Genomic DNA, 26,339 nt, shown 5'->3' with positions numbered 1-26,339 from the left:
TGTAGCCTTGAATAGCCAGCCTTGTATCTCTAAGAACAGCAAGTTGCAAATGACAAGGGATGATACACTTTACCTTTAAATCTTTCCACATTGCTCTAGCCAGTTTGGTTCAGTGGATAGACCCTCTGCCTGAGGTCTGAAAAGTACCAGGTTCTATTCTGGTCAAGGGCACATGCCTGGACTGTGGGCTTGGTCTCCAGTAGGGGGTGCACAGGAGGCAGCCAATCAATGATTCTCTCTCATCATTGGTGTTTCCATTTCTCTCTGCCTCTCCCTTCCTTTCTGAAGTAAATTTAAAAAAAAGAAAAAAAAGAAAGAAAGAAAGAAAAGAAAGAAAGAAAGAAAAGAAAGAAAGAAAGAAAGAAAGAAAGAAAGAAAGAAAGAAAGAAAGAAAGAAAGAAAGAAAGAAAGAAAGAAAAAACAAAAAAACAACAGGTCGATGTATTTCCTGCCAATTCAAGTACCTCGGTGGTGAAGTGCTCTAGGTTACCATGTTGTACACAGCAGCAGTCACGCCCTCACGTCCATGCTGGCTGTCCTAGATTTCAGGTGTGACTAAAGCCCCCACCGGAAACTAGTTCTCTCCTAGCAAGAAACCTGAGTTCCTCCCAGCCTCACTTCCAGCCAATTCTGCTAAAGCTCAAACAAGCAAGGCAGAGAAAGGACTACTCAGACACCTGCGAGATCCCACCACCTACCCCCACCAACTGCATTTCAAACTGGCGGGACCATCTTGGTTTTTGTGTTCCACTGGTTGCTGCAGCTCCCCCACAGCTATTTTTATCAGTGAGTAATTTTTTTAAAAATAAATCTTTATTGTTCATATTATTATATTACAAATGTTCCTCATTTTTCCCCCCTCCATTGCTCCCCTCCACCAGGTTCCCATCCCACCCTCTGCCCTTTCCCCACCCCTCATTGTCCTCATCCATAGGTGCACAGTTTTTGTTCAGGCTCTTTCTGCACCCCGCACTCCCCTTTTCCCCGAGAATCGTCAGTCCACTACCCTTCCATACCTCTGATTCTATTATATTCACCAGTTAATATTGTTCATCAGGTTTTTTAATTCCCTTGGCTTTTAGTTTCACTTGTTGATAGTTACATATTTGTTGACCATAATTTTTATCTTTATCTTCTTCCTCTTCCTAAAGAACCCCTTTCAGCAATTTATATAATTCTGGTTTGGCGGTGATGAACTCCTTTAGCTTTTTTTTTATTTGTGAAGCTCTTTATCTGGCCTTGGATTCTGAGTGATAGCTTTGCTGGATAGAGTATTTTTGGCTGTATGTTCTTGCTATTCATCACCTTGAATATTTCTTGCCATTCCCGTCTGGCCTGCATGGTTTCTGTTGAGAAATCAGCTGACAATCATATAAGTGCTCCTTTATAGGTAACTACTTGCTTTTCTCTTGCTGCTTTTAATATTATCTCTTTGTCTTTTACTCTTGAAATTTTAATTATGATGTGTCTTGGTGTGGTCCTCTTTGGATTCCTTTTGTTTGGAGTTCTGTGCGCTTCCTGGACTTGTAAGTCTAATTCTTTCACCAGGTGGGGGAAGTTTTCTGTCACTATTTCTTCCAGTATTGTTTCGGTATCTTGCTCTTTCTCTTCTTCTGGGACCTGCATAGTTCTGATGTTGGTTCATTTGAAATTGCCCCAGAGGTTTCTTACACTATCTTCAACTTTCTGGATTCTTCTTGCTTCTGTGGAGGAGTGTCCTCTGGCTCTTTGTGTTCCAAATCTTTGACTTGATTCTTGCGATCTTCCATTCTGTTTTTAGGACTCTGTATAATATTTTTTTATTTCAGACAATGTATTCTTTATTTCTAGTTGATCCCTTTTCAAATCCTCATAGGTCTCATTTATTGTATCGACCTTTTCTAGGAAATTCTTGAAAAACCTTATAAGCATAGTTTTGAACTCTATATGCAGTCTCTTCTTGTCCTCCATTTCTTTTGTTTGTGATCTGTTTCCTTGTCTCAGCATTTTCACAGCTTCCCTGAGTTGGAAGGATGGCTTTGTGTGCTAAGGTGTCCTATATGGTACAGTGGGTCAGCCTCCCAGTTACCTGAAGTGGAGAGTCTTGGTGTAGCCCTTTGTGGGCTGTGTGTGCAGTCTTGTTGTTAAGCCTTGCTTGTTGTTGGTATCACTGGGAAGCGCTGATCTCCAAGTCAATTGGCTATGAGGATCAGAAGTGTCTCAGCTAGGAGGGTTTCTGTATTCCGCTTAGATGGGGTGGAGTCTAGGGGTGGCACAGCCAAGCTTTGTGTGAATCCCCCAAGATTGGTTGCAGGCACACGCACCTCTTTGGTACAGGCATAGACAAGCTTTGGATTCCTGTCTGTCCCTCCCTAGGAGAGTCCTATTAACGAGAAAGCTAACCACTGGAAGGGCTTCTGTGCTCAGCTTGGGTGGGGTGGAGTCTCGAGTGGTGAAGACAAGCTTTGGTCAGCCCCTCCCTATGAGGGTCTGGTTTCTGAGTCCCACAGTAATGGTTGCTGTCTTCACACACCTCCCAGAGATCTCTACCCACTGCCCTACAGTCTGGCCTTTCTCTGTCTGGGGCCATCTATCAGAGCAATAGGGTGGTTCTGTTTTCCTCCCAAACAAAAAAGCTAGGCACGCATTAGCTGTCCACCCTCTCCACGTGCAGGGAGTAAACCAGCAGCAAATTCCACCTGCCTTCAAGCAAGCAAGCAGCGAAGTCGGGCAGCTGCCTTTTCATGCGTGCAGTTCACCTCACCTTCACAGTTCCTGAGGTTCAGCGTGCCTTCTCTCTCCTTCCCAGATGGTAGAGCCTCCTCTCAGCCAACCAGCCAGTGCTTCAGGGAGATGTTTCCCCTGTTTTCCAGTTCTAAATTCAAATTTGTTGTGGTAGGCTGCATTCAGGTGTCTACCCTATGCCGCCATCTTGGTTTCTCCTCAGTGAGTAAATGTTAATTTCTTGGTTTTGTGCAGGGATGAAGGCTGGGATCTCCTAGTCCTCCATCTTGTTGATGCCACTCACTTTAGAACATAAATTTTGCCATATGTGGTCATCAAGTCTATGATGCAAACCATGGCATTATTTGATCAGTCATACTACACCTGCAACTATATTTCCAAAGCCCTGTTTAGGTCCAGGTGCTCTTCCCAAAACTCCCTGGTGACTATTCTCTCACTTGCACAGTCTCCTTAAAATCAGCATGTTCACAAACAGAAGTAATTCTCTTCTCCCTCAAAGCTGCTCCTCTCCCAGAATTCTACAACATAGTCCACAGCTTTCCCATCTACACAGCTGAGCATATCAGCAGTCACCACTGACCCTTCTCTGACTCCAATGCCCCAAATCCAATACAAAGTCTAATCCATTTTACCTTGTATCTGTCTCTTGATCCCATCTCCACTGCCACTGCCCTTATCCAGTCCTCCTTTACCTCTGAATTGGACCATAGAAACAACCTCCTAACTTGCTCCATGTCCCCACTCCTGCTTCTCTCTAAGTTCATCCTTCCCTTAGCAGCCTAAGACCTCTCCAAGACCACTTTATGAATTTCATCTGATCACATCCTTGTCTTGATTCTTATGCTTAAGTTCCAAAACCTTAATGGCTTATAAGAAACCTCATGGCCTACCCTTCTACTCCTCTGGCATCTTTTATTGCCACTGGACTCATACCTCTCTCCACACCAGCCATTCTGTATCTCTTTCAGTTCTTCAAACATCCATACCACTTCCCATATCTGGGCCTTTATACAAGCTGTCTCCCTCCTTCACATGCCCCCCCCCCTCTCTCTCTCTCGTTCCATTTAGCTAACTCTTATGGAACCTGCAGGGTTCAACTTAAAGAATGCTTTCCTTGGAACGCTTCCTTGACTTTCTAGAATAGATTAGGTTAATCTGTCATAAGCTCCCACAACATTTCACACTTTTTTCATTGATGAATTTATTCATAAGTATCCTATCTAATAAAGAGGGAATATTCAAATTGACCGTAATGCCGTCACAATGGTGGCAGCCCCCATAGCCACAAGATGGCAGTGCCCAGTCCCCTCAGTTTTATTGGATTCCTCCAGTCCTTTCAGCCCTGCCAAGAGGGTGGCAGGTGCACAGTGTGGCCACACCCGCCCTCAGCCCGCCAGCTGCCCAGAGCCAGCCTGAGGTGCAGGCAAGCCTTGGATGGTGGCTGCCCAGCTGCCCAAGACTACTCGAGGCTCAGGTAACCAGGGCTGGCCAAGGCTTGTGCTGCCGGCAGTGACAGCAGCAGAGGTGTAATGGGGGCGTCACCTTCCCCTGATCACCGGGTAGCCTCCTGTCCCTGGGGTCTTCCAGAATGTGAGAGAGGGCAGGCCAGGCTGAGGGAACTCCCCTCCAATGCATGAATTTTCATGCACCAGGCCTCTAGTTTGTTTAATGTTTATCTTCCCTACTAGAATGCATGTATCATAAGGACATTACTGCATCCATATCATTCATGTATGTATGCCTAGTGTTTTGCTAATACCCAACAAATAGTCAAGTCTTAACAAATAATTGCCAACTGAGTGGCTGAAAAACAGTTCTTCCTAGTTAAGGATTCAGTTTCAATGCACAGTTAGAACCTAAACACTAACAGTCCATCATATTTGTGCTTCTGTTAAGCCTTCTGACCTTATTTTTCCACATTACAAATATTTTTTATGTACAAACCATATTTCCCTCTTCCCAGTGATGTGTCATCAATTGATGTATTTTTATTGGGTGAGGCCCAGGTAATCTCCCTGTTTATAACTCTGACCTTTCTGTGAACAAACACAAAAAGTGAACTTTGGTTTATCTCCTACCATAATGTAGCTGCTTATTACTGGCAAGCAGGCTGTATTCCATGGCCCACGTGACCAGAAAGCAACGTGTGGCAGAGTAGACCGAGGGGCCCAGCTAGAGGCTGTCCAGCTGGCGCTCCCGTCTCCCTAAAAGCCCAGAGCAAAACAACTGAGCACAAGGAGTATGGTCCTGAGGTGAACGAGGTCATGAAAAAACCACTGTTGGGCTTGACTCTGTGGTCACTGCTCCTCTGTCCGGGGCTCCTGTGTTTCAACGACAAGGTGACTCAGAAATGCAGCAATGGCAGCTACGAGATCAGCGTCCTGATAATGAAAAACTCGGCCTTCCAGGAGCCCTCGGAAAACTTGGAAAATGCAGTGAATCGGGGAGTGGAAATCGTGGGAAGGCGTCTAAGGGATGATGGTAAGAATATGGTAACAGAATCCTCTTCCTCCTCCCCGTTACCACCTCTGGGATCAAAGGGTTGCTAAGTGAAGATCTTGTGTTCTTTGCCTGAATACCAACCTTTTCTAAGGGCCTGTCTTACAACTCCTTTTTATTTCAAGGCAGTAGATTCTCAAACAGAAGGATTTGAGTCCTACCACATTTCATAATTCTCTGTTGTAAGATACTATATTATTTTTATTGTTGCATAATTGTTTTTAAAAGACTACACTAAACATTTCCATGTATATAGTTATTGTTATTTTTGTTGTTTTCTTTTGTTTTTCATTCTCTGAGACTACATTGCTAGACTTCACTCATAATCTCCCTTGCTCTGGGCATGGCCTGACTCAGGGGATGCCAGGTGTTCACAGCAGTGAAATGCCCCAGATAGCATTTCAATAAAAACTGGATTTATTTCTCACTTTTGGAGAGGTAGGCATTCTTCCTGCAACTGCTCAGGAGCAATATTTGGTCTGGACCTGAGTTTGCCTAGGGTTTCCAGTTAAGAATATGAATTAGGGAGTAAAATTCATAAAGATGCTGAATCTTTTTCTGGGATTTTTAATCCATTTGTTCACTCTTTACTTCTCTGGTGGCTATTATAATAAAACACTAGTGGCCCAGTGCACGTAATTTGTGCATGGGGGGAGAAAGGGATTCCCTCAGTCCAGCCTGCATCCTCTCCAATTGGGGACCCCTTGGAAGATGTCCAATCCCCGATTTAGGCCCAATCCCTGTAAAACTGGCAGTCAGACATCCCTCTTGCAATCTGGGACTGTTGGCTTCTAACAGCTCACCTGCCTGTCTGCCTGATTGCCCTAACCTCTCTGCTTACCTGCCTGATCACCCCTAACTGCCTTCCCTTGCTGGCCAGATCTCGCCACCAATTGCCCTCCCCTGCTGGCCTGGTTGCCCCCAACTATCCGCCCTTGCTGGCCTGATCACCCCTATCTGCCTCTCTTCCTGCCTATTGCCCCTAACTGCCCTCACCTGCCAGTCTGATCTCACCCCCAACTGCCTTCCCCTACTGGTCTGATTGCCCCTAACTGCCTCTGCCTTGGCCCCCACCACCATGGCTTTGTCCAGAAGGAACTTGGATGTCCGGAAGATGGCCAGTTGACCCAGTCTAATTAGCATATTACCCTTTTATTAGTATAGATCAGTGGTTGGCAAACTCATTAGTCAATAGAGCAACAAACTGCGGCTCATGAGCCACATATGGTTTGTGAGCCAATTTGCCAACCATTGATATAGATAATTAATATAATAAATTTCCAATAGCCGGGACCGGTTTGGCTTAGTGGATAGAGCATCGGTCTGCGGACTAAAAAGTCCCTGGTTCGATTCCAGTCAAGGGCAAGTACCTTGGTTGTGGGCACACCCCCAGTAGGGGGTGTGCAAGAGGCAGCTGATCGATGATTCTCTCTCATCAATGTTTCTAACTCTCTATCCCTCTCTTTTCCTCTCTGTGAAAAATCAATAAAATATATTTTTAAAAAATTTCCAATAGAATTTAGTGTTGCAGTTCTTCATTGTATCTTTTAATTATTAAAATAAACTTTACATTAGATAAAATATGTAGAATAAAATATTAGGTAAAATGTGAGGAAAAAATCACCACTGATCATTTCTAGCAGCCTGGATATTTACAAGCTTCTCAGTTTCTTTTTAAGAGCATGGTTGGGATCACATAGAAACAATTTTTAGCCTTCTGATTTCACTTTACATCATTCTAAAAGTGACTTTCCTATAACTGCATAATCTTCATAGCATCCTGAGAATAGATGTGTAATAACTTTTGGAGTAGATATTCTTCCAAATTATCTTATATGATAAAGAGCTAATATGCTAATTAGACCAAACAACAGAACAACTGTCCAGACGATCTTTCAGGCGACCTTCTGGATGAAGCCGGGGCTGTGAGGGCCACACCCCTTGCATGAATTTTGTGCATCAGGCCTCTAGTTTAATAATAATGTAAGATATTTTATTATTTTAAATTTTGCATAATTATTTTTTAAAGACTACACTAAACATTTTAATGTATATAGGTTTTGTTTTTTTTTCCATTCTTTGAGACTAGATTGCTAGAAGTATAATGAGCCAATGCAATTGATGCATCTCAATGGTTATTGATGGTTTTGAGGAGGATATGTCTTAATCTTCTTCATTTAAAATTGTCTGGTAGTTGATCCGAAGGTTGTGGGTTATTGTTAAGCTGATTAAAATTGTCTGGTAATAATACCAACCAATATTATATATGTAATAAGTTCTTTTTCTCTGCAATATACATTTCTTCAATCTGGTCTGAGACTGGATTCAGATATAAATAGAGAAAATAAGAGGTCATTTCATAAAATTATTTACTGAGGCAGTGTGTAGTAATGGGAAGAACATTTTATCTAAAGTCTGAAGACCTGGATTGGAATCTCTTTCTCGGAGCTTTCTCTCTTTGTGACCCTGGGTGAGTGATTTCTTCTCTCCAAGCCTTGGTTTCTTTGTTTACTGAATACTTCTCATGTGCTGGGTAAGATACATAACCCTTTTAATCACAGCTCTGTTAGACTGGCATTGTTGACACTTTCACAATGGAGGTTTAATAACTTTGCTTAAGTCATATAGATTGTCTGTTTGAAATGAGTTTCAACTCATTTCTGTATAATTCCAAAGAGTGAAGTGAATCTTGCTACTGTAAGATCTTTACCCACGACGAGCTAACTTTCTCATTAAAATAAGGCAGTGAAATCCTAGCCAGTTTGGCTCAGAGGATAGAAAGTTAGTGGGCAGACTGAAGGGTCCCAGGCTTGATTCCAACCTTAGCTGCACGCTCCCTCCCTGGTCGGGGTGAGTGCAGGGGGCAACCAATCAATGTGTCTCTCTCTCTCTCTCTCACCCCCTCCCTTCCACTCTTTCTAAAAATCAATGGAAAAATATCCTTGAGTGAGGATTAACGTAACAAAACAAACAAACAAACAAACAAACAAACAAACAAAAAATAAGATATTGTGGTTAGAAGTAGAGATTTGGAATCAAACCGGTCTTCATTCATATTCTAGCTGTTTATCCAACCTTTTATCACCACTGACCTCAAGGAAATTATTTAAGTTTTCTGAGCCTCATTCCCTCACCTATAAAATTGCAATAGATATAGCAGTTACCTCATATGGCTATGGTGTGAATTAAATGAGAAAATTCATATAAATTATGCAATACACTGACTGAAAATATTGATAGTAAGAACTCAGTGACAGTTGTTTTTATTGTTGTCATTTATTCTTTTTTTTGTAAATCTTCACCTGAGGGCATGCTTAGAGAGAAGAAGGAAGAGGGAGGAAAAAGGGAGAGAGAGGGAGAGAGAGAGAGAGAGAGAGAGAGAGAGAGAGAGAGAGAGAGAGAGAGAGAGAGAGAGAGAGAGAACATCAATGTGAGAGATAAACATTGATTGATTGCTGACAACACCCAGCTGTTCCTGAGAATGCTAATGTTGTAGTCGTTGCTAGGCTATTGCTGATATTAGGAGAACAAGTTACCAGTCACATGAAACAGACAGTAAAGTGTATTGGTAAGATATTAATCTCTGAACTCATATACCCTGACTTTGAATTCCTGCTCCATTATTTACTAACAAGTTATAATTTTCTTAAAGTTTCACTCATCTCATTTGTAAAACAGAGTTATTAATGGTGACTTGTAAAATAGATTAAATGAGTGGAAAATTTTAGGGGGAAGAAAGAATAAACAGTGATGGCTGAATTCTTGCACTTGGTGATGCATTTTGTTGGATGAGTGTTGATGTATAATAAACTCAAGTAGTGCAAGTTGTGAGGAAAAGATAGGTTCGTGTTTTAAAACATATTGAGCATTATTATTTGTAAAAATATCTAATACAATATAATGAAGGGCTAAATAAAAGAAATTCAAATGTTGTGAATGATGTATAAATGGAAGAATGCAATATTTTCTCCTAGTACTTAGAAAACCTTTGTGCATTTGAAAAATAGGTAGGATTTGAGGAAAAAAAGATTGCTTCAGCTTTAGGACATTAACTCTTCAAGGGTGTATCTTCCATGGCTAACCTCACCGGGCCCATGCCCTGCATGTGCTGTCATGCCCTAAACTCAGGCACTACATGCAGATTCACTTTGGTATAAGCCTATCTTTGAAAGCCCTGGATAGGAAATAGAGGGTTCCAAGATCACTGAATTTTATTGCATTCCACTCATTCTCCCAGGACTGGGATTCCATGGTATGGTGAGAGAGCAGGCCTGAGAGGAATGAAAAATAGTGCTTGGGATAATTGCTTATTTTAAAAGTTAAGCTTTGTATTATCATTCCATAGATGTCTTTCATTGTCTAGAAAAACGTTCAGTACATTCTTGAGCGATCATTTGGAATTTGCAGTGATCAAAGGGATAAAAAAACAAACAGTTCACATAGCCATAAAATGTTAAGAAGTAGCACCATACTACAGTATGTTCTATGGAAGTAGCTCTCAATCTTTTTGGTCCCAAGACCTCTTTACACTCTGAAAAATAATTCTGACATCTGAAGAGTTTTGTTTATGCAGTTACATTTATCAGCATTTACTGTATTGGAAATTAAAACAGAAATGTTTTATTTTTTTATATTCTCATTCTTTTTTTAAATTTTATTTTATTATCATTACTTTTTTGTTAATCATCAGCTGAGGATATTTTTAAATTTATTTTATTTTTATGTATTACATTTATTGGGATGACATTGGTCAACATGAATATATATGTTTCACATGTGGATTTCTATGTTATAAGATTTGTATATTGCACCTTGTGCCCAGTACCCAAAGTCAAATCTTCTCCCCCCACCCCTTCCCTCTGGCAATCACTACACTGCTGTTTGTGTTCATGAGTTTCAGTTTTTTTTATTGCACATATGAGTAATATCAGATAGTTCTTAGCTTTTTCTGACTGATTTATTTCACTTAGCATAATGTTCTCAAAGTCCATTCATGTTGTTGTAAATGGCAGTGATTCATTCTTTCTTATGGAGGGTTAGTATTCCATTGTGTACTAGCACATCCGCTTTATCTACAATAGTCCGCTGGAGTGGGAGACTTGGGTTGTTTCCATGTCTTGGCCACTGTGAATAATGCTGCAATGAACATAGAGGCACAGATATCTTTGGGAATACATGGTTTTGAGTTTTTTTGGGTATATACCCAGGAAAGGGATTGCTGGGTCATATGGTAGCTCTATTTTAATTTTTTGAGGAACCACCAGACTGCTTTCCATAGTGGTTGTACCAGTCTACATTCTCACAAGCAATGGATGAGGTTTCCCTGTTTCCACAACCTCTCCAACACTTGTTATTGCTTGTCTTATTGTTAATGGCCACAGGTCTAAGGTGGTATCTCATTATAGTTTTTATTTGCAATTCCCTAGTTGCCAGTGAGGTTGAACATCTTTTCATATATCTATTGGGTGTTTATATGTCTTCTTGAGAGAGGTATATTTTCAGGTTCTCTGTCCACTTTTTGATTGTTTTTTGTTTTGGTTTGTTTGGTTTTTTTTGGTATTGAGTTTACAAATTCTTTATATATTTTGGAATTAAACCTTTTTTGGAGTTACTGTTTGCAAATACCTTCCATCTGGTGGGCTGCCTCTTTACTTTGTTGTCAGTTTCTTTTGCTGTATAGGAACTTTTTATTTTGATATAGTCCCATTCATTTATTTTTTTTGCCTTTACTTCCCTTGCTTTTGGGGTCAAGCTCATAAAATGTTCTCTATGATCAAGGTCCATAAGTTTGGTCCCTATATTTTCTTCTATGTAATTTATTGTTTCAGGTCTTATATTTAGGTCTTTGATCCATTTTGAATTAATTTTTACACATGAGAACAAACTGTAATACAGTTTCATTCATTTGCATGTGGCTTTCTATTGATAGTTTCCCCAGCACCATTTATTGAAGAGACTATCCATAACATATCCATTGTACAATATGTTATGGTTTCTTTGTAAATAATTATCTGTCCATATAATTCTCTGTACATATAACAGCATGTATTTTTATAACTGGGCTCTCTATTTTGTTCTGTTAATTTGCATATCTGTCTCTCTGCCAATAGTATGCTGTTTTGATTATTGTACCTCAAAACAAATGTTTTAAATATTTGCTTATCAATTCATTTAAATAACAACTATAGCCGAAACCGGTTTGGCTCAGTGGATAGAGCTTTGGTCTGTGGACTGAAAGGACCCAGATTTGATTCTGGTCAAGGGCATGAACCTTGGTTGCAGGCACGTCCCCAGTAAGGGGTGTGCAGGAGGCATTTGATCTATGTTTCTCTCTCATTGGTGTTTCTAACTCTTTATCCCTCTCTCTTCCTCTCTGTAAAAAATCAATAAACTATACTTAAAAGAGAGAGAGAGAGAGAGAGAGAGAGAGAGAGAGAGAGAGAGGGAGACAGCCTCCACTAGTATCTGTGCAGTGCTCCACAAATTGTAAGGGGCTGTCACAAAATAAAACTAAATAAATAAGTAAATAAATAAATAACAACTATAGACACTTTATCAGTTAACATAGATAATTTTTTTAGTAAAGAAAACCTACATTTATCAAAACAAAAAAATAAAAGTAGGTGGAAAAGTGGTATTAATTTACATTTTTGTAAATCTTTAATGTCAGGCTTAATAGAAAATGGCTGGGTTTTCATATCTGCTTCTGCACTTAATCTATATATATATATACTAGTAGCCCTGCACAGGAATCCGTGTGCCAGTAGCTCGCCAGTAGCTGCCGCCCTCCAGTAGCTCTCGGCCTGCTGTCTCGTCCTGCTGTCTCGTCCTTCTGTAGCTTCCCGCATCCTTTTTCTCCCTCCCTCCGCCCACCTCGTAGCTTGCTGCCATACACCCTCCTCCACTGCCGCCTGCTTGTCTCTCACTGCCCCACCCTCCTGCTGATTACACGATCAGTAGTTACACTTCATGGCGTAATGACCATTTGCATAATACATCTTTATTATATAGGATAAAAGGATAAGGAACCATCTGACCATCCAACCAGTAGCTATGACATGCATTGACCGCCAGGGGATAGACACTCAATGCAGGAACTGCCAACTTGGCAGGGGCAGTTCTAGGGTGACGCACCCTGGAACCAGAAGGCAGGGAGCCAGATTCTGGGATGTGTCACCCGAGAACCACCCTCTTGCAATCTGGGACCTCCTTGGAGGATATCAGAAATCTGGTTTCAGCCTGATCAGTTGGTGAGTTGGCATCCCATGCACCCAAAGTTCTTACCCCATTCCCCCTCAGGGCACATGCCCAGGCTGTGGGTTTGATTCCCGTCAGGGTGCATGCAGGAGGCAACCAATGGATGTTTCTCTCTCACTGTGATGTCTCTCTCGCCCCCCCCCCCCCTTCCTTCTTCTATAAATAAATAAATAAATAAATAAATAATAAATACATAAATAAATATCCTTGAGTTAACAACAATAACTAAAAAGGCAAGAGATAAAATGCTTTTTAGTTTTTAGAAACATTTCTGACGTGGCTGTGGAAGAGCAAAGATGTTTACATTTTCTAAAAGAACAGGTCTATATCTTTTAAAATATTCTAATTTGGATGTTCAGGAGAACAAAAACTTCTATTGCTGATATTATCTTTTAAAAGAATTAAAAAATTATTACATTTGACAAACCTGCTTTTAATACCATTTTACATGAGTGAATCAAGTAGAGAAATTAAAAAGGCTTGTGCAAGAACACATAGAAAGTCATTCATACTGCCAGACTTGCAACAGGTTTCCAGGCTTCCTAAATAAGAGCTTCACAAAAACATGACAGATATCTCTGCTTAGGAACCAGATATTTGTCCTGAATATTTTTTATTGGAAAGAAAACAAAATGCAAGAGGAAGAGTTCGGTCAAATGGTTCTTTTTTTTTCTTTTTTTCTTTTTTTATCAAGGTATTATATGTGTACATACCTTACCAATCTCCCCCCCCCCCACCCCATACATGCCCTCTCTCCCCAGAGTTTTGTGTACATTGGTTTTGCTTATATGCATGCATACAAGTCCTTCGGTTGATCTCTTATCACCCCCATATCTCTCTACCCTCCCCACTGTAAATGGACGGTCTGTTTGTTGTTTTACTCTTTCTGTATCTATCTTTTTGTTCATCAGTTTATAATGTTCTTTATTATCCATAAATGAGTGAGATCATGTGGTATTTTTCTTTCATTGACTGGCTTATTTCACTCAGCATAATTTTCTCCAATTCCATCCAGCTTGCTGCAAATGATAAGATTTCCTTCTTTTTATGGCAGCATAGTATTCCATTGTGTAGATGTACCATGGTTTTTTTATCCAATCATCTGCTGATGGGCACCTAGGCTGTTTCCAAATCCTAGCTATTGTAAGTTGTACTGCTATGAACATAGGGGTGCATATATCCTTTCTGATTGGTGTTTCTAGTTTCTTGGGATGTGAACATAGGGGTGCATATATTTTTTTTTATTCGTGTTTCTAGTTTCTTAGGATATATTCCTAGGAATGGGATTACTGGGTCAAATGGGAGTTCCATTTTCAGTTTTTTGAGGAAACTCCACACTGTTCTCCACAGTGGTTGCACCAGTCTGCATTCCCACCAGCAGTGCACGAGGGTTCCTTTTTCTCTGCATCCTTGCCAGCCCTTTATTGTTTGTTGATTTGTTGATGATAGCCATTCTGACTGGTGTGAGATGGTACCACATTGTAGTTTTGATTTGCATCTCTCTGATAATTAGTGACTTTGAGCATGTTTTTGTGTGCCTCTTGGCCTACCTTCTGTCTTCTTTTGAGAAGATTCTATTATATTTAGGTCCATTGCCCATTTTTTTAATTGGCTCATTTATCTTCCTTTTATAAGTTATATAAGCTGTCTGTACATGTTGGAGATTAAACCTTTATCAGTGATAACATTTGCAAATATGTTCTCCCATACAATGGCCTTTCTTGTTGTTTTGTTGATGGTTCCTGTTGCTGTAAAAAAGCTTTTTATTTTGATGTAGTCCCATTTTTTAATTTTCTCTTTAGCTTCCATTGCCCTAGGGGCAGTATCAGTGAAGAAGTTCTTTCAGCATATGTCTGAGATTTGCTGCTTGTGGATTCCTCTAGTATTTTTGTGGTTTCCCCTCTGATGTTTAAGTCCTATATCCGTTTTGAATTTATTTTTGTGTATGGTGTAAGTTGTTGATCTAGTTTCATTCTTTTCATGTATCTGTCCAATTTTACCAACACCATTTATTGAAGAGACTGTCTTGACTCCATTGTATGTTTGTGCCTCCTTTGTCAAATATTAATTGAGCATAGTGATTTGGGTTGATATCTGGGTTCTCGATTCTATTCCATTGATCTATATGTCTGTTCTTGTGCCAGTACCAGGCTGTTTTGAGAACAGTGGCTTTGTAATACCACTTGAAATCTGATACTGAGATTCTTCCTACTTTACTCTTCTTTCTCAGGATTGCTGTGGCTATTTGGGGTCTTTTTTGTTCCAAATGAATTTTTGGAGAATTCTTTCTAGGTCTGTGAAATATGCCGTTGGTATTTTAATAGGGAGTGCATTGAATCTATAGATTGCTTTGGGAAGTATGGACATTTTGATGATGTTGATTCTATCAATCCATGAACATGGTATATTCTTCCATCTGTTTACATCTTCCTCTATCTATTTTTTCAGTGTCATGTAGTTTTTTGCGTTTAGGTCTTTTACCTCCTTAGGTAAGTTTATTCCTAGGTATCTTAATTTCTTTGGTGTGATGGTAAATGGGATTGCTTTTTTAGTCTCTGTTTCTGTGAGTTCACTATTGGTGTATAGAAATGCCATGTATTTCTTGGCATTCATTTTGTATCCTGCTACATTGCCGAATTCATTTATTAAGTCTATTAGTTTTTTGATAGAGTCTTTTGGGGTTTTTATGTACAATATCATGTCACCTGCAAATAATGACAATTTTACTTCTTCTTTTCCAATTTGGATACCTTTTATTTCTTCTTCTTGTCTAATTGCAATGGCAGTCAAATGGTTCTGCTATCTCTTCATTGTCTTCCAAAATGTGATGCCTAGCAATACCCAGGGATATTAGCATCGATACTCTTGCCTTCATCTGAAGATGACCCATTATCCAAAGATTCTGGTCCAGAATGGGTGGGCACAAGTCACTCTTACTGTCATTGCTTTCCTAACACTTCACAGACCCAGGAAGGAAACTTGCTGAGTCAATAATAATAAAAAGCAGGATGAAGAAAATGAAAATGTTCTCAACTAGATTGTGAGACAGTTGTGCAAATACACACACACACACACACACACACATACAAATAGGTTTACAGTTGAAGATACACAAAACATAGAGTTTATTCTTGTATTATTATTTATTGTATTACTTTGCATATGAACAACTATAAACCTATTTTTGTTCATATATACAATATATATATATATACACTAAATATATATATGCTAAATATATATACATATAAATATATGGTTACTAAAAATCATTGAATTGTACACTTAAAATGAGTGATTTTCTGGTGGTAAATTATCTACAAAAAAAAAGCTGATGAGAGAGAGAGAGACAGAAACAGAGAGACAGAGATAGAGAGAAAAAGTGACAGAGAGTAATATAAGAACTCCAAGCTCAAATATCTCTCAACCTGAAAATGGATCTCCATTTTCCCCCCAGGATCAATTGGCAAAAGGTAACTTTTATGACTGGTATGAACTACTAAAAAATAACACTAGTTTTCTCTTTTTCCTCCTTTCTGGATAACAGGAATAAATGCAACTGTGAACGCTACCTTTATCCGTACTGAGGATGCGCTTTTTAGGACAAGTGACTGTAGGAGTAGCACCTGTGAAGGCCTTGACCTACTCAGGACAATTGCAGTGAGTATCTGCCTGGGTAGATATAGCTCACACCTTCTCATCCCTGGTCAATTATAGTGTGAACCTTGGACACCTGTCCATGAGCATCTCTCATGTCAGCTCTAACCATGAGTGATGTCAATGCAGAATTCTCTAACTTTATTCCTATAGATTTCCCATGTGATGAGGGCCTGCCAGGGATCCAGGAAATGGAAAGAACCTTAGTTATCTGTACACTTTCAGTGTTAGGGAGTGGAATTATTTTGTTTTAAGCACGTTTTAAAAATTTAACTGTTGGTCCTAACTAGTTTGTCTTTGTGTCCCTCAAGAAATACCTGAGGTGCCCTGTTAAAAATATATTCTAAAGCCCTTCAGCGGAGATCTCTGTGTCAAGTCATCACCATATATGTGACTACATGAGATCTGAATCTGAAACCTAACTTTAACACAATAACTGTCATGTCAAAGGGTAGATAATGGGATGAGAGAGATTCTTGTCTAATCCCTACTCCCATATCCCCACCCCACCCCTACCCCCATGCAGGTCTTAGAACAAGTAGGTGTGTGAGATGCTCCCTTTACTACAGAAATCTTTGAAAAGGCCCTCTGTGAAACAGGGCATCAGGCACAGAGCTGTGCATGGTTCCAAAGCTTTAATCAATAACATTACATGTTCACCGAGGTAGGCTCCATGCAGGCCAGGAGGGGTGGCTGATTAGAGCAGTCACACTCAGTCCTGGGAGAGGGGAGGGAGGAGAGACGGGAGAGGAATGGTTAGGGGGTGAGGAAGAAAAATTAAGGTGCTTCCTCCTGGGATTTCTGCAGAGGAAGGTATGACCTGGTTCTCTAAAACCAAGGATGGAATGTTCCTAATCACATTCCCCTTGAGAAATAGTAAAACATAAGATCTATCATTGCCCAGCTGGTCACATTGCATTTGTTCTCTTTAGCCCTGTTTTGTAGTTATCCCTAAAACTTGTCCACTCCCTCCAGAGACCTCCAAATCTACTTTTTCTCTAATGTGGCTGACAGACACTACTATATCTGTGCTCGTCTGCCAGTCCTTCCTCCACTCTGCATCTCCCTCTTGATGAAGGCTCCCTGCAGCCAGCTCACTTTCACTTTCAGTGGAATAGCTTTCCCTCCACCCACAGCACTTCCTCACTTAGCTGCCCCTCACCCAGCAAGAGGCGCCCATGTGGCCCCCTTCTGCTCTGCATTCTAACACCTTAAGTGGTCCACTTTTTAACCTTCTGGGAGCCTTCCCTTGCCACTTCTTTTCTCTCTTTTGATTATTTCCTTTTTTGTTTGTTTGTTGTTTGTTGCTTTGTGTGGTGTATTTCCATTTTAAGGATTAGTTTTTTTCTTTCTTTTTTTTTTTTTTCTCCTACAGAATCAAAAGGAGGTGGGTTGTGTCCTCATGGGGCCCTCGTGTACATATTCCACTTTCCAGATGTAGTAAGTAGTGTTTTATTGTTGTTTTGATGCCACTATGAACTAAAATCAAGACATGACATCCATGTTAAAAAGTTTATCAAACAGCAATCTAGTCAAGGCGACACAATCAGGGGTGTTGGGGCCCTCCTACATTGCCACCTGTCTTATAACCATAATTCCTTTATCGAGTTGACTCTGCCTTTGCTCAGAGTGGGGTGAGGCACAGGTGCAGTTACCAACATCTAAGCTGGAGGAGCAACATGGTATAAAGCCAGAGTTCTGGCAGGAAACAGGGAAGTCAGTGCACTTGGATAATTTGAGGAGCTTAATCAAAGAAATACTCACAAAAGTACAGAAACACAAAGAAAGGGGTAGCACCCAAGGGCATGAGCAGGGCTCTGTTTTAACTCTGGGCTTACCAGAGTAAGGAAGGTGGCAAGGTACTTATTCCATAGCATTATTTGAAGGTTATAAATAACATATTAAAGTACTTTGCACGATGCCCTTATCACCTTAGAAAGAAGCTTTCAGTATATTCCTGAATGCAAATATTTCTCTTTGGGACAGTTGCCCTTATCCCTCCATTCATTAATCTCATCACCACAGACACTTTGTTCTTCCAGATTACACCAACCCCAGTCAAAATCCCTCCCACATGCCTTTCTTTTACCTGTTACAATCTTCCCCTGAATCAAGGATCAGCTCTCACCTACACAGTGAGAACTGTGCTGAAAAACTCCTTGCAAGAGACTTTGGAGGGTAAACATTAGACCTCTGAAATGTCCATTGCAAACTGTTCTTCTCCCACCTCACACCCAGCTCCACAGACAGACAGGTGCTCAGGGCCCCTGCACATCATAGAAGCATTTATTTGTTTGTTTGTTTGTTTATTTATTTATTTATTTATTTATTTATTAGCTCATACCAAAACGCAGACAAATACAGAATCTTATTCTTCTTTGCACTCATTCCTGATGGTTGTCTTGTCTGACTACTGATTGATAATGCTATAGAGTACGCTCAAAAGAAAAGGGGGGTTAAGGAAATGGACTCACCATTTATGAGGACTTGCCATGTGTAAAGAAGCATTTTAATTTTAAATATGTTTTTATTGAGTTTATAGAGAAGGGAGAGGGAGAGAAAGATAGAAACATCAATGAAGAGAGAGAATTATCAACTAACTGCCTCCTGCACTCCCCCTACTGGGGATTGAGCCCACAACCAGGGAGTGTGCCCTGGCACCTCCTGGTTCATGGATCAGCCACTCAGCCAGACCACATAAACAAGAAGCATTTTTATTTTATTTAATATAGAGAGAATTAAGAATAACCTAGCCCCTGCCTGGTGACATAGAGAAGGTGATGAGGACACTGGTGACCAGCACAAGTCAGAGTGAAGTAGATTCCACCAGAGAAGTACAGACAAGATGCTCAGAATGCACAGAAGAAAATGGTCACCTCTGGTTGGGAAAGTTACACTTTGAGAAGAGAAAGACTTCATGAAGGCAGTGGTATAGAAATTATATATTGAAAAATGGGTAAAATATTAATGGGTAAAGATGAGGGGTTAAGCACCCCAGCCAGGCAGAGAAAGAAGTAAGTGTAAAAGCAAAGAAGCAGTGAAGTGTAGAAAACTTGTTAAACTCTGTACTAATGGGCATGCAAGAGATATATAGCGGAATAATGGAGATAAAACTAGGAAAAATGAAGGAGGGCCATATTTGGGAGGTCTTAAGTCCTGGGGGAAAGAGTTATATTTCACTAGATTATTAGTTGCATGTGCTTTGCTGTATTTAATTAGATTTTGTTCTATTTCATTAACCACTAAGGATGAGCAGGGAAGGACTGTAGGAAGCAGTTTAACTTTGGGAAGAATAATTGAAAAAAAGGGTACAAAAAAGACCAGGGAAGACAAGGAGAGACTGTTGGCAGGGGGGAAGGGGGGATCCGTTCAGCATGAAGGCAGCTGACATGCACAGGGAGGATAACTTTTAAAGATACTTAAAGGTGGAACCAATAGTATTTGATAACTGATTGGATGTTGGGGCGAGGGCTGGAAAGTAGTCAAAAAGACTCTGAGATCTCAAAATACTAAAAGAAATGGGAAAATCAGGATAAGGAACCATTTTGAGAAATAAAAGATAAATTTGGCCGTGAACATGGGGAGTTTGAGATATAAGCAGAACACTCAGTGACACCTTCCAGTGGAACACTGAAGATGGAAGAGGGTATCTTGTCCTTCCTTTATCCAATACATATTGAGCACCTACATCTGGACCAGGCCGACTGGGGATGCTGAGGTGAACAAGCAAGACATGATCCCTGGCTTTAATGGAGCTTGCAATCTAGTGGAGGAGACAGATTCTCACCCAAATAATTACCTGGTCTTAGGTATCAAGGAAATTTTCCTGATGAGTAAAGACACTTAATCTAGGACTTGACGGATTATTAAGAGTCAGCCAAAGGGACAGGGCAACAGCATTCTTGGTATTTGTGAGGCCCTGATGGAGAATAAAGCTTGTTATGTTTAAGGAACTACAAGAAGGTCCATGTGCTGAGCAGAGGAAGGAAAACTAAAATCCTCAGCAACGTCTGTCTCAAATGTAATCCACAGAAGAGCCAGAAGTAAGGCAAGGAATAGAGAAAAAAGTGTAGAGAGCATCCTTTGAACTTTACAATTGTGGTAGCTATCAAGGACCAACCTCTATTTTCCTAGCCCTACCCCCCAACTTTTATATGTCCCAGTCTGCATGTTCTGACAGCCCAAGTGACAACTTATTTTAGAATTAATCTAAGTAACTAAGACACAGACACATGGAGACATCTAAAGTGTTCTTAAAACCTAGCATATGCTCAATAAATGTTGTTTTAAAATTCTCCTGTGTGGGAGGGTCACCTGCTGAAACAGGTTAAAGAGGGGTCTTATTTGTGCTACTTAAGTTAACCCTGATATTTCTTTTTTTTTTCTTTTTTTTTTTACCTCTTGGCATAGCCTTGACACAAATTTTAGATATCCCATGATTTCAGCTGGAAGTTTTGGATTGTCTTGTGACTTCAAAGAGAATTTAACCAGGTTGATGTCTCCAGCCAGGAAGTTGACACACTTCTTGGTTGACTTTTGGAAGACTAATAATTTGTCATTCAAAACTCATGCTTGGAGCACTGCATATCTTTTCAAGAATAATAACGAGTCTGAGGACTGTTTATGGTAAGCAGAATTATTATTAATATTCTCTGGTGTTTGCCACAGAAAGAAGCCATAGACTCATGGCCAGCCCCTGGTTATTATCGCTGTTACACCATTGGGAGTGGACACCAGCCCACTCTCTTACAAATAAAAGCAAAGGGACCAAAGGAAACATAGTATCATTATCATAATCAGCATGTGTTGCACTTTCTTTTTTTATATATATTTTATTGATTTTTCACAGAGAGGAAGAGAGAGGGATAGAGAGCCAGAACATCGATGAGAAAGAAACATCGATCAGCTGCCTCTTGACCGGAATCGAACCTGGGACCTTTCAGTCCGCAGGCCGATGCTCTATCCACTGAGCCAAATCTGTTTCTGCAGTGTGTTGCATTTTCAAACTTTTTGTAGTTTTCAAAGTACCTCCAAGATAGTTTTATTGATTTCCCACAGTAAACCCTCTGAAGAAAAGAGAACAGATACTATGATCCCCATTTTACAGATAAGGAAATGAAAACCAGAAGTTAATGCTTTCACATTACTATGCAAGACATGATACCAGAGAATGTGCATTTTGCCTATACATACAATTAGTTAGAAACCGTTTCTCTCATAGTTTTTTTCAGAAGAGTAAGTTGGGAGGTGAACAGAGAACAGGATAATAGGTACCACTGCTTAACTAAAATTGCAAGTTCCCTCTCCTTCAGCAAATATAGCAGAGAGGATCCTTTTATCAGGTTATTACAGAGCCAGGATGCTTCTCGGTTCTGAGGTCTCTATCAACGTAAGTACGCAGAAGACTAAAAGTAGGGCAACACTGGGATTGCACATCTACAGAACTACAAGAATCAACCCAAAGGCCTCATTCTAGAAGCTTTGGGGTGAACTTAGAACACACATAAATTCATTCCACACAGGAGGAGAAATTATGCCTATCAACTTGGAATTTTTGTACTGTCGATTCAAAGGTTTCAACTTATCTGTGATAATGGGCCTGGTTTCTTAAGCAAATAGCAGAAAGCCATTATAAAGAACCCGCCAAATCTCTATTATGTGCATGGAGATCCCCTAAAACTTCCCCAGTACTTTCAGTAAGTTAGATGCTCACACTCATGAGGTGTATTATCTACTGTGTTAATAGCAGAAGTGAATTTTTGATTAATGAGTCTCAGGACAAATCTGTAAGCCATTAGCAAATGACATGGAAGGCCATGAAGAAACAAAGCTGGATTTCTATAGTTTCTCTATTTTTTATTCTAGGTACCTCAATGCTCTGGAGGCTGGAGTTTCTTATTTTTCACAGGAACTTACCTTCAAAGAGGTATTGAGAGGAGAGGCTGATTTTCAGAAAATCTTAATGGACCAGAATAGGAAAAGCAATGGTAAGAAGACATGAAGATAATTTTGCCAACTTTTTCCTCACAACTACCACTTCCTTATAAATCATTTTGACAAATCTATCAGACAAAGTTGTCGTTATTACCTCAATTTACTTCTTATCTTTTGGGAAATCTGTAGTTGCATGCAATTCCATTATATTGTTTCTTTTGTTGATTAAAACTTTATCCACAGGGAGAAATTAGAAAAGTGACATTGAACAAATATATTAACTTCATGAAAGTAATGATGATGTTAAAATCCTATTTTTATAAACCAAAATGACATTATGACCAATCACCACAGTAAACTGGTTTTTAAGTTCACTTCAATTCAGTATGTTATTGGATTCGTGACAATTCCTCAAACATTCTGAATCCTGCTGTACTCATGACTAAGAGGATATATTTACTGATATCTAACCTCACATAAAATTATAAAAGTAAACAAAGTACCTCACCTGCCTAAAGATCTCTGAGTTACAAGTCAAGTGTAAAACACTCATGGGATAAAAGTCATCCTTTCTAAGTTATTAGGCGATTTGCTTCATTTTTCGTAGAATTCTCTTTACAAATTGGAATACATCAGGAGTAAAGGAATCAACTGAGGGAATTTCCTATGGGAAAATGATTGTTTGGCAGGATTTCCTGGTATCACTCAAATCATTATCTACATTATTAAGCATTTACCAAACTAAGAACCTACCATTTGCAAAACATTTATCAAGATATGAAGGGGAATTTAATTAACTAATTTAAATTTAAATTAAAAAAAAGATATGGGGGGGGGAATGGAGTATTAAATTATTCATGTTCCTACAGGGTTTACAATTCAACTGGGCAATACAATATTTTTAAAAATCTAATAAAGTATCTCCCAATTCCTCTTACTCATAAAGTCATGCATTTGGGAAGTGTAGCTGCAGTTATAGAATCGGATTGGACTCCATCACTGAGATCACTAAGACTAACATCTGAGTGAAGAAGCTACAAAGCCCACAAGGAAAGTTGCTTAGGAAAGCTTTATAAATTCTCACATTAACTTGTATCTTTTCCAACCACTTTACAAATGGTGAGATGAAAATAGTTAGCAACGAAAATAGTTTTTGTAATACTCCAGTGTGGTGTAATGGAATAAGCACTGACCCAGACTCATAAAGCTTGAATAGTAGAGCTACCTCTGTCATCTACTCATTGATTAACTCTTTGACATCTTGGCTTCGATTTCCTTAAATCAATAAAATTAAGGGAATGGACTTATATAGGGGTGTCGAACTCAATCAGAGAAGGGGCCAAAATCTAAAATCCAGCCTAAATCGCGGGGCCGAATGGTTTACTGAACAGTCATAAACTGTCATTGTGATGGAAACGCAGCAGAGTGCAGTGATGACAGCGCGGTGTGGGCCACATTGCAAGGCCTGGCGGGACGGATTTGGCCCGCGGGCCTTGTGTTTGACACATGTGGAGATCATTCTTAAGATTCCATTTATCTCTACTCTGACTCTGTGACTATGAATTTAAGAAAAGGGGAGGTAGTAATTTGAGGAATTGGTGTTAGTTTTAACACAAACATATCATGGACATACTGAGTTTAAATTTAGGCATCGGGTTCCCTTTCTGTTTGTGTGTATATCATTCTATATTTTTCTTTTTGTCTTGCTCTCTCTCCTCAGTGATTATTGTGTGTGGTACACCAGACATCATCTCCTCCATCAAGGGTGACCGAGAAGTGGCTGAAGACACTGTCATTATTCTAGTGGATCTATTTAAGTAGGTATAATTCTTCTCCTTTCAGAAAGAAAATACTCCAAGGATTTCCAAAAGGCACATTCTCTTTGCCTTTGCTTTGCACAGCCTCATATAGGGTTCAGTATGGTGGTAATATTTTTTTTAATCCTCACCAGAGGGTTTTTCCCCCCATTGATTTTTAGAGAGAATGGAAGGGAGAAGGAGAGACAGAGAGAAACATCGATGTGAGAAAGACACATCAATTGGTTTCCTTCTGCATGCCTAGGGCCAGGAGCCTACAACCAAAGTATGTGCCTTTGACTAGAATCAAACCGGCTAGGGCAGTGGTCTGCAACAGCCAAATATCAATAGTACAACCATTGAAATTTCTTTTGAGAGCCATTTTTTTTTAAAGTGTGAAAAGGCACTTCATTTATTATTATATACTTCTTTCTTAGAAGAGGTGGCTATTTATTCTATTTTTTTATTTTTTGGTTCTTAATTTTTTTTATTCAAGTGAGAAAGAAAAAGAGAGAGAGAGAGAGAGAGAGAGAGAGAGAGAGAGAGAGAGAGAGAGAGAGAGAGAGAAATTTTTTAAACTTAAACTTCTTCTAATGCCACTTCTTCAAAATAGACTCACCCAGGCCGTGGTATTTTGTGGAAGAGTCACAATCAAGGGACCAAAAAACCCCAAGTGGCTTGAGAGCCGCAGTTTGCCAACCATGGGGCTACGGCATGATGATAATATTTTAATCTATGTTTCATTCCTTTTCTAATGACCTCATTCTTTTTTAATTAATTGTGGCTTTAGTGGAGATGTATTTCTTTGACATCACTATCATGTCTAAATAACAAAGTTTTATGAAAATCCCATTAAACCCACATGTCTATTCATCCTGGAGTCTAGCCTGTATTTAAGGTCTGTGATAAATCAACTTATAACCCAATAATATTATCTATACAAATGTGTGCCCTATCTGTGCCTTCAAATGCTAATGGCCTTTGATTCTAGATTATTTTTCCATTAGCCACCTTTGTTATGAGAAAAGTTCCAATTAAATTAATTTAATTTATACAGTTATCCTTTGCCTACTGTGGATCATCACTGGGTAGTGATCTTTTCCTCTGCATTTCTCTGGAACTAAAGAGAGAGAGAGGGGGGGGGGAAATAAAACAAAACAGAAATCACTCTTATTTATTTATTATTTTTAGTTTTGGTTAATCCTCACCTGAGGATATTTTTTTCCATTGATTTTTACAGAGAGTGGAAGGGAAGCAGGGAAACAGAGAGAGAAACATCAATGTAAGAGAGACAACATCGGTTGATTGCCTCCTGCAGGTATCCCAATCAGGGCCAGGGATTGAGCCTGCAACTCCCTTGACCAAAATTGAACCCATGATCCTTCGGTCCATAAGCCAACACTCTATCCACTGAGCCAAACCAGCTAGGGCAACAGAAATTACTTTTTATCACATCCCTCATTTTACCACTCATCTTTTACCACTTATGTGGAGACTAACTGTGTCAAGGTAGTATTTGAGTCAGAATAAGCTTAAAGAGGGTTTCACTGGTGTGGCTCTGCCCTTTGCCCCATCAGCTGGATCATCTGACTTCACTTATCTTACTGGATTATTAATCATTACCTTTCTGTGTTCAGACCAGAAACTGTTACTGCATTAGCCCTTTCCTGTGTTTGCCTCGTCACTTCACCCGCACTAAATGTATTTTTCACAGTGTTAAGAGAAGTGAAGCATATCAATGGGAGGCCTGGTTGACCATAAGTTGTTCATGAAGATACTCAATCAGTTTAACTTTTTAGCTGCAGAATACGGGAAGGAGGGCACATTATCAGCATTTTATTCCAACAACCACATTTCAGTAACTGTTTTGCCCTCTGGAAGGAGTCCTCAGTGTAGCTTAGTTGGTGTAATTTTACTTTGTAGCAAACCCTCAATTGACTGCCAAAGTGTTGGCAATCCTTTGTCGCTACTCCTGAAGGACACCTGACTATGTTTTGGGAAAATCACGAGATTCACTTGAAACTAGACATAACTCGGATTCAAATTCTAATTCTGACACTTCTGGTTCATTTGACTCTTGGGTATTACTTAGTATTTTGAGATTAAATCTACTCATTTGTAAAATGGGAATAAAAATGTCCACTGTATCAGGGTCCTTTTAGAATTGTTTGTGCTAATATAAGCAAACGATTCAAAACAGTTCTCAGTGCATAGATGTGTTCACCTCCTGTTTGAATATGAAATGATGGTCAGCCTAGTTTTAGCAGTTCAAACATGTTAGATTCTTGGCCTATTAAAATATTCAAATGGTTGGGAAGCTAGATACCAATAATAGACAAGTATTATTATCTTGGAGTGGAGGATACAAGGATCAATAAGCACATGTCAAGAAGTTTACAGTAGTGGTAGAGAAAAGGTTTAGCCCTTCCATCCTTATGTTTTACCATCTGAAAAGTAATTTTAACTCCTAAT

At 39.6% G+C, this 26,339-nt stretch overlaps 1 protein-coding gene across 1 annotated transcript in view; it reads left to right on the top strand.

Moving 5' to 3' along the window:
* The first annotated feature begins 4,829 nt into the window (after positions 1 to 4,829).
* The window catches only part of GUCY2C (guanylate cyclase 2C), a 69,354-nt gene continuing 47,844 nt past the window's right edge, over positions 4,830 to 26,339 (top strand). Inside the window, exons 1-6 of the mRNA XM_036455391.2 lie at positions 4,830 to 5,205; positions 16,028 to 16,140; positions 17,513 to 17,577; positions 20,548 to 20,763; positions 22,003 to 22,124; positions 23,792 to 23,888. Coding sequence (XP_036311284.1) covers positions 4,989 to 5,205; positions 16,028 to 16,140; positions 17,513 to 17,577; positions 20,548 to 20,763; positions 22,003 to 22,124; positions 23,792 to 23,888 — 830 coding nt within the window. The 5' untranslated portion in view covers positions 4,830 to 4,988. The remainder of the gene's footprint in view (positions 5,206 to 16,027; positions 16,141 to 17,512; positions 17,578 to 20,547; positions 20,764 to 22,002; positions 22,125 to 23,791; positions 23,889 to 26,339) is intronic.

This window comes from Pipistrellus kuhlii, unplaced genomic scaffold (genome assembly GCF_014108245.1).
Source record: "Pipistrellus kuhlii isolate mPipKuh1 unplaced genomic scaffold, mPipKuh1.p scaffold_m20_p_3, whole genome shotgun sequence".
Classification (NCBI taxonomy): Eukaryota; Metazoa; Chordata; class Mammalia; order Chiroptera; family Vespertilionidae; genus Pipistrellus; species Pipistrellus kuhlii.
The sequence above is the reverse complement of the archived record's forward strand: the minus strand, read 5'-3'. Positions and strand labels throughout refer to the sequence as shown.